Source organism: Gavialis gangeticus, unplaced genomic scaffold (genome assembly GCF_001723915.1).
Source record: "Gavialis gangeticus isolate Ggan-Ray unplaced genomic scaffold, GavGan_comp1, whole genome shotgun sequence".
NCBI classification, from domain to species: Eukaryota; Metazoa; Chordata; order Crocodylia; family Gavialidae; genus Gavialis; species Gavialis gangeticus.
Genome location: NW_017729032.1, coordinates 27,798,738 through 27,808,061, shown reverse-complemented (window position 1 = coordinate 27,808,061; position 9,324 = coordinate 27,798,738). Strand labels below are relative to the sequence as shown.

At 39.8% G+C, this 9,324-nt stretch overlaps 1 protein-coding gene across 2 annotated transcripts in view; it reads left to right on the top strand.

The window, feature by feature from the left end:
• TRPC6 (transient receptor potential cation channel subfamily C member 6) overlaps nucleotides 1–9,324 on the top strand; it is a 95,425-nt gene that overhangs the window by 18,584 nt on the left and 67,517 nt on the right. For both annotated transcript variants that reach the window (XM_019525234.1, XM_019525233.1), the window contains exon 3: nucleotides 4,245–4,409. In XM_019525234.1, the coding sequence (XP_019380779.1) occupies nucleotides 4,245–4,409 (165 nt within the window). The remainder of the gene's footprint in view (nucleotides 1–4,244; nucleotides 4,410–9,324) is intronic.

Sequence of the window (9,324 nt, the reverse complement as noted above, 5' to 3'; positions counted from 1 at the left end):
TCCCCCCTACATACACACACACCCCACCATACACACACAGACACCCCCCCACAATATACAGTTATTATGCAATCACCTCTATATAAATTATGCAAACACAAATCATGACAAATATTTTTTGTAATAAAATTAAAATATGTTATAGTAGGAGTTTCAATTTTAGTGTATGATTTGGATTTTTTCTGGTTCTAAGATGGCAACACCCCCCTCCCAAAAGGAATATTTCTGGGGGCCAAGGGAAGGGACTTCTGGTGGCAAAGGTCAGGGATTAGTAGTGTGACTTCTGGTCCCAGGATGGCATCTAGGGGGTGTAGCAACTGTCAAGGGGCAGGGCTACCCATGTGGCCCTTGACAAGTCACCAAAACTCATTAAGCGGCCCTCCAGCGGAAATAATTGCCCGCTCCTGCAACAGGCAGTATAGCTTGTCCCAAAATAATGAATCAGACATGTGCTGTGCATTGAGCTCAGAAGGAAGCTAAGATTTTGTCATTGATTACTGGACTTATCAAGCAGTGGTATCTTTAGCATAATTATAAATAGTCTATAATAATTTGTATTTAGAATGTGTACTGTTCAAGTTGTTATTTTGATGATGGCTCATGCAGCCCTGTGTGAATATCTGTACTTGTTTGAAATTTAAGTGTTGAAATAATAGGTGTATAATTTGAAGTTTAAGGTTAGATATCAGCGTTAGTGTTTAGAAACTATGGTGTTTAAAAAATCCTTTTATTCCATACTCTAATCATTATACCCTTTCTGTAGAAAAAGCCATTTCTCTGTAAAGAAGCAAGGATTTCTTAGGGTACTTTCTTTTGTTGGACCAGCTGCATAGTTGAGATAGAGTTAGACATGCTTTCTAATGCAAGACATTTTTCATCAGGTGTGAGGAGTGAAAACCAGCACAGCATAATAAAATACAGTTGGAAGAGGGGGGAGAGGCATTCCCAGGGGTAGCAAACAGTTAGCAGAAGAAAAGAAGCTGATTACTGAGAGATCAAGGCCTACAAAAGGGAGAACGGTTATTATCACCTTTCATGTGTGGGAAGAATTCAGGAATCAGGTAGGTTATAATGTGCCATAAAACCAATATGTACTTGCTGTTAACAGTGATATATACTTGGTTCTTAGGATCCAGTGAGCTTATGAATTTTTGTTCCCAATTTCTCCTTTTAAAGGTGTTAGGTACGTTTCTCTTGAGCATGATAGTGTGGTCAGGGAGGGAGTGGTTGTTCTGTGAGAACTGTGCTATTAAGAGTGTGCGTCTCCCTGTCCTTTATCTTTTCTGTGAGATTTCACTGTGGTGCATAGCTGCTGTTTACTTTCAGTCAAAAGGGAATTTGGTGCATTGAATTGGATATATCACATTCTGGGAAAGGCATGGATTTTGATGGTTTTGTTATGGAGGATGCTGATTGTAGTAGCAGTTGAGCTGTCTAAATGAGTTAAGCATTTCTTGCTAAGGCAAGGCTGTGTCCCACTTGATGTCTGTTCAGCTTGTGATGATGATTTGGGCAAGGTTAGGAAGTTTTTTTGGAAGCTAGGAATGGAGAGGCTGGGAATATTTCTTTCAAGGTCTGATCTTTGTCACATGTAGACTAAATGGGTGCCTACACACATGCATGGAGGCTGCTCCAACGTGTTGTAATTACAGTGCGTCAGAGTAGACTTGATTAATCACCGAAACACATGAAATACTGGGCTCTTTAATTAGAGCGGCTCCGAGATCCGCTCTAATTAAAGTGCCCTTTCCCCCAGCTCCTGGAGCACGTTGTTTGGGTAAATGCCTAAGTTGTTTGATTATTTTTTTGATTGGTTCCAGAGAAGGATGGTAGTTGAACACCAGGAGTGTGTAGTCACATTGGGTTTTCCTTCTGTATAGTAATAGATTACTTGGGGGTATTTGGATAGTTTTTTCATATGCATAGTCTGCTTCTCTATTCAATGTTTTTGTAAAAAGGAAGATTTTAGGTTGGCCAGGTGGGTATCATGAGCAGGGATCTAGTTAAATCACTCTAAAACAAAGGAAAACTTGTGGGCTGCTTGCAGCACCCAGTGCCCTTTTTGCAGCCTTTTCGCAGTGAGCCCCCCTGCACTGCTGATTGACCAAGGTGTCCCAGCAGCCCCGCCTCTCACTGCTGATTGGTGGAGAGGGCTGCCCTTCATGTGCCCCCCCCCCCGCCTGCTGCTGATTGGCAGAGAGGGCAGGGCTATATGAAAGGCAGCCCTGCCCATCAGTCAGAAACAGAGGGAGGAGGGGCTGGCTGCCATCTTGGGTGCTCCCCTTCATGCCAGTGGCTTCCCTCCCAGTGATGGACTGTGAGGCTAGGCTGCAGTGGCTTCTGGCTCCCACTTCTAGTAAGTTTTCTAGGATGATTCCATGCAAGATTGTAGAAACTGCCATTTTTGAGTTTCCATGAAAACTGTGAAATCACAATTTGAGTAAGTCTCTAATCGTGAGTGTTCTCCTGAGAGCAGGTGTGGTATCTGAGGGCCTGACTTGTGAACATAAGTAGGATGGTCCATGGGGGTTTTTTGTATATGGTGGTTTGTAGGTGTTTTTTTATTGCGCTGTGCTGATTTCCACAGACCTGATATTTTGCATTGAAAATCTTGTCTGATTCTATCCCAATTATGCAGCTGATCTAATAAAGGATATCACCCTAAGAAATCCTTACCACTGGATCATTTCCTGGACCATTGTGGCTACAATTTCCCTCTAACACTATTTCCATTTCCATATTCTATTTCCATACATACATTTGAGAATAGGAATTGACATCTATATGTTTCTAAGAGACATGCCATCTTTTTACAGAGTTTAAATTGTCCTCCAGTCCTCTTTCAATTGTATCTTCATAACAGATTTTCCTGGTAAAAGTCCTATGTGAAAACCTAAAGTATCATGGTTACTGGCACCACAGGATTAACCCTACAAATTGTGATTTCCTGAAATCTTTTGCAACATACTGATGGCAACTTCCTAAACGTATTGACACAAAGACCTGTTCATGTGGAAACACTCCATAATGCCCCATGCTACCCCGTCCTTCACCTATATATTAACAGATGATGAATACAACAATGATGATAAAAATGCTGATGAATACAATGAAGTCTGGAGCAACATTCCTATAGATGTTAATAGACATCAGATTAAAAGTGCTCTATTAAAATGCAATAATTTCATAGTATTCTCACTTTGTAAGAAAAACACTTAACTGTGACTAGAGCAATCTTTTAGGAGGTCATTTATTATCATTTTTTTTATTTCATATTGCTATTAAATTATATAAGCCATTAAAATAAATCTGGGATGAAGATAGAAGCATAGACAAATTAACTGTTGAAATATAGTTGATGTTAGGTGAGTATACTTAAAATAAAATTATTGTGCTTCAAGTCAAAAGATGTTTTGTTTTGGGTTTTTTCCCCCAAAAGAATTTTAACCAGCTAAACTGCATCCACTGTATATTTAGGAAATAAAAATGTCAAGGATCCATGTAGTAATTATTCCTTCCATACTAAGGAACTAATCAAGAAGAGCCTATTGCATTGTTTTTTTTAATGGTACACTGAAAATGAACCAATTTGCTCTTCTTACATTTCAGGTATCTAGAGGTACCTGTACACGTGCAGGGAGGCTGCTCTGATGTGCTGTAATTACAGTACATTGGAGCAAACCCAATCAAGTCTGCTGGAGTGTGCTAATTAGCTTCATCATCTTGTATATCAGTATCCCCATGCTTCAAAGTGGTGCTGGGGTTGCTTTAAGTAAAGTTTGTTTGACAAGCTTTAGTTAAAGTGCTCCCACCAGCATTCTGAAGCTCAGGGATGCTGATACACGAGACGCTGTGGGCACTGTAATTAGAGTGTCTCTTGGAGCCTCTCTAAAGCTACCCCCTCCCTCCCAACTTGTAAAAATGCTCTAGAATTTTAATTAGTGGTATTCTGGTAATCAGAGCTGTCCCTAGGGGTGTGCTGGCCCGGGGCATATCAGCCCATGTCAGAGGGAGGAGGGTAGCGAGCAGCTGGAAAGCGGGGAGTGGGGCATGGCAAGTGGCCTGAGAGTGGGATGTGGGGGTGGCAAGTGGCTGGTGTGCATAGCCAGTGGTGCATCGCAGCTGCAGTGGAGCTGACAACACTGTCTGCGGGGCCCGGAGCAGTCGCACCAATTCTCCCCCAGCTAGGGATGGCCCTGCTGGTAATAATGGTCTTTTGTTGTATTCTCTTTTCTTTTTTTTAGTTTGTAGCGCATCCAAACTGCCAGCAACAGCTTCTCTCAATCTGGTATGAAAATCTATCAGGTTTACGGCAGCAGACCATGGCAGTGAAGTTTCTAGTTGTCCTTGCTGTTGCAGTGGGTCTGCCATTCCTGTCAGTGGCTTACTGGATTGCTCCATGCAGCAAGGTTAGTCTGTGCAATATTGTAATGGCTTTTTAGTAACTTCTGTGTCCTGTTTGCTTGTAGGTTTCTACTGTACATGCAGGTTTCAAATGAAGCCTCTAAACAATTAGTGATGCACTTAGCAATGCTTCAGTAGCATGTTAAATGCCATAATGGAATGACTGCAGGATAATACAGTCTGATGTTGACAATAAAAGCAAGTAAATGTATTCTGTTAAATACAATGAATATTACATGAAATAATGAGGAGTGGGTAACTGTTGCTAAAAGAAATAGTAATTTAGAAATAATGAATTAAGCAACTCTTCATTGTATTGCTGTGCTGTTAAATAAATATATCGTAATGAGATTATTTAACAAGAAAAAAATGAGCAATTTTAAGGGATTTGAGAGAAGACTGTTACACCCCCCCAAATATTCCTTCAGTAAGAAATAAATTGCCTGTCAGATAATTCAGATAGTGCTGTTATTACATACTTCAATTAGTGGGAAAATGAGAATACATTTATAGTTAACAGAAAAATACATGGATCTCGTCCTGATAGAGACTGGGACCCTCAGGTTCAGACTGACTCCTTGGTGCCTCTGTTTAGGCACTGCAGTACCTACAAGTTTGGTACCTGATCTCAGGAGAGTGATCAAGAGAAGCAGATCTGTATGCTTAACTAAGCTCACTATGCAGTCAATGGAGAGGGTTAGCTACCTCCAAAGGACAATTCAGAGAGTCCAAAGACACCTGGAATTAGTCAATAAGAATTATGAAGCACAGTGACATATCTGAACTTCCACCCCATCTGGATCTTAAGCACTTGACTTGGGACTTCATATTAGGCAGTCAGGTGCTTCTGAAGGTAATCACCAGACTACTTGATAATAGTAGTGATACAAACACCTGCCTTTTGAATGGGACCCATGCCCCCTACTCTCTCCTAGGTGTTCTCATCACTGGACACTAACATCAGGCTCCTTTTTGCTTGCTCTGCTTACATCTCATGGCTCTTTCAATCTTGGCTGCACTGTGTTCCATCTCCCAACAGGGGTATTGTATAGTCTAGTGCAGTGGTTCTCAACCTTTTTAGACTTGAGACACCCCTGGATCGACATAAGGCACCCCTTGGAAAATGCCAGCTCTTAGTTTTCACTATTTTTTTCCACCTATAGAAAAGTAATAAGGTGTTTTTTTTCTATTGCAAAGAACTCAGAAAGACCATGGCAATGGATTCATGTTTGGAACCTCTGGGTTTACCTTGTGAATCATGTTTGTAAACCTAACAGTGCTAACATTGTGTGGCATCCTACAGCACCCTTGAAAGGATCTCAAGGCACCCAAGGATGCCATGATACCCTAGTTGAGCATCACTGGTCTAGTAGTTAGATCACTCTCTTGGAAGGTAGGACATATGGGTGTTAGTCCCATTAGACAGAAAAGATCTAGAACTCAGGTTTCCCACTTCCTGGGCAAATGCTCTAACTACTCAGCCACTACTACCACAAGCATGTTTTTGAGCAAAAGTGACTGTCACAGTGTATACAGAATGTAGTGCTGTTGGTGTCAGCCTTGGGTGTGTTCTCAGGACACTTATTGGACTGGGCTCCTCTAGCAAACTACATGGTGAACTTGATTGCAAGGGATGCTAGGCAACAGTTAGGCATCTAGGTGTTCAGGTTGGATCTCTTCAAGGCATTCATAGGAACCCAAATACAGGCACATAGGGAACTTTTTTGTCCAAAATGTAGGGGGTTGTGGCTTTTAGAGCAGGGTTATAACTGATCTTTTCTGAAACTTAAGACTAGGTCCTCTTTCTTACTGTAGACACCTAAATGGGACTTGCTTAGAGTTTAGGCACCTGTGCTCCAAAAAAGTAATTAAGGCTAGTCCTGGTCTATATACTGAACCCAGTTACATAACACCTCCACTTTTGTACTGAAAAGCATCTTAGGCTTTTACACTGAGCATTCCCAGAAGTCATCCACTTTGATCTCTGAAGCCACTAATTTCTACCTTTCCACAGTAAACAAGTTTGGCTCTAGAGAGACACTGAAGGGGCCCAGTACACTTAGTGTGCTTGAATCGCATTTATACACATGCACAAGATTGAATTTGATATTAAAAAATCAGTAGTAGTAGTGCCTACCTTTTGCCCAGTAGCCTAGTGGTTAGATCACATACCTAAGTAATGGGAGATCTATCCCCAGTCTTCCCTCTCCCAGGAATGGGCTGTTAGAGAATTACCAGTGCCTAATAATAGGCCTACCCTCAAGCCAGAGTAGACATTCTGGTTCATAAATGAATGAAGGTGCATAAACTCTTGAGAAGAGCAGAATTAAGACAGACCCCTGTGGTTGATATTTCATATTGGCTGCCTATGAGTATCTCTAGGCTTTCTGGAGAATCTCTTGGCATCATCAAGCTCTCTACAGCATCTAAACCCTGTCAAATTGGATTGCCTTCTTTGTGCAAAAGTGCCTACATTTTAGGTGTTGGAACACCTAAGTGTAGACACTTATGTGGCCAGGCTGACTCCACCCTTGGCACATAAATTATGCCAAAAGTATCATTAAGGTATCAAGTTAACAAGTCTGTACCTGACCATAAGCTAATTCCATTGAAATAAAATAAGATAATATCACATTGTATCAGCTAACCTAAACATCTGAATTTATCAGAATTCAGATATTGAATCAAAGGCTGAACTGCTTGGTATTTTCAAAGTACAACAGCATTTGTTTGTATCTCCTGCCTATAAATAAAAAATACAAGTGACTTAAATGTTTATCCAACACAGACATGCCTGTGTTAGAAGTTAAAATGATTTTCATTTTAATGATTTTCCTTAGGTACATGTGTTGTAAATCCACTGAAGTGAATTGTGTGAATTATGCCAGTGGGCACATTGGCACAATTGAGGCCTGAATATATATGATATGTATTGACTGGAACTGAGGCTTAAACAACAAGCTACATACCCTAGTGAAAAACTGGCCACATAGAAGTCAATGGGAGTTTTACATCAATAGGAGTTTCTTGTTGACTTCAGTAAGATTAGAATTTCATTCTGTATCCCAGTGAAACTGTCCTTCACAGCCTCAAATATACTTGGGTTGAATAAAATATAGAAAAATTATATAACCTTTAGATTTACCATTAACTCAATAAATTCTGCTGTTACCAAGAAAACCGTGCCTAAGTGTATTGCTCATTGTATCTCTCTATACTACGATCTGCAGGTTTCTCAAGATAATGTTAAGTCTTATTTCATCTCATGATTTTTTCAAATCAACCACATGGTCTTTTCCGCATGTTTTCTGGACTTCTAATTTGGACATAAATTTTAGAGCTGAATCTCAGTATGAATAGTCCATGGCACAGGATGAGCACATTCTGCTGGATATACAAACTACCAATCCCCTGAAACATTGGGTTAAAAAAAAAATCTATTTTAGTTGCTAATATCTGTTTTAAATGATCACTGATTTAAAGTTTTTACCTTAGAAGTAAGAGGGACTCTATTTTTACAGAAGAAAAACTTGCAAGTTATATCTTATAAACAAAAGCTGTTTATTTTAAAAACATCAATTTTTAAAAGTAAAATCTAGCCTGCTAATAATTATTTTTTTAGGTTTTTTGTGGAGGGGATAGGGGGCTGAGGGTTTGGATTCACAGTACTTTAGTGGTTGGGTTTCAAAAACTGCAGTGAAGTGTCTGTTGTTCTTTTGAAAATGTTATATTGGATCATAAAATTAGAGAGAGTATTATTATTTTAATAGTTCACTTTCTTGATGCATTAGTTGAATTTTATAACCCTGTCCTTCTCAGCCATCAAGTCATCCTCCTAACCAGTTTTTACCTTGTTTTATGGATATTACAACACAGAAGAGAAAGAAGAAATTATTTTTGTATGATGCGTGATAATTCTACTTGAATCTAATTGATTGTGGAAGAAGGATTTTTTCATACTATGTATGCCATGGTTTTGAGAGGGGCAAAATAATGGCTCTGTCTCTATTGCAGTAATGGCAGTATCTGAAATTCTTATCTGTTTCAAGGGATAGACATTTTAGTTAATCTGTCTTGTGATGAAATTTCTTTTTGTTTTGTGGATAAAGTAAAATAAATTTGGTCTGACTCTGGAGGCTGAGGATTGCCTGAAGGACACAAATACCGTGTCTTTTCTTGAGGTTCAGCCAGTTTTTCTGTGAGAGAAATTGTTGGGAGCCCTTCCACCTTCAACTTTTACCAAATACCAGTGTGCCTGGCAAGTGGAGACCTCTGGGGAATAGTTATTGCTCAGTATCAGTTTTTTTAATATGCCCATTGTATCTGCATCTTTCATCTCAGAGTATATAACTTCTGGGAATAATGAGCTTTATAAATGATCTCATCACAATACAACAGTTAGAGGTACTCTAGTGTTAGTTTTGTAAGCTGTTTAGGGAAGAGATCTTGTATTTCTGTATGTTTAGAAATGGCTAGTGTAGTGGAGTCCAGATTGGACCTTCTGTATGTTGCTATACTAGAAAGGAACTAGACCTGTGCAAATAGGCAACTATTTGATTCGGATTTGGATTTGGCTGATTCAGATTCGCCTGATTCGATTTGGAGATTGGAATCACTTTTCTGATTCGATTTGGCCAAATCGATTCAGAAAAGATTTGGAGCCAATTCGGAGATATTCAGCGATTCGGCAATAGGGTATAATGGGGAATCAATGAAATATCTATAACTTTGTTGTTTCTTGCCTGATTCATATGAAACTTGCAGGGATGGTAGCCTCTGCTAAGGGCATGATGTCTGCCAAGGTAAGAGGTGTAGGGGTTTCTGGGCAACTGCACCTCAAAGTCTAGAAAGCAAAACTCATGTCACGTGTGTATGTTAAGCCACAGTGGGGTGAAAACTGCAGCAGTGTTAGTTCTTGCT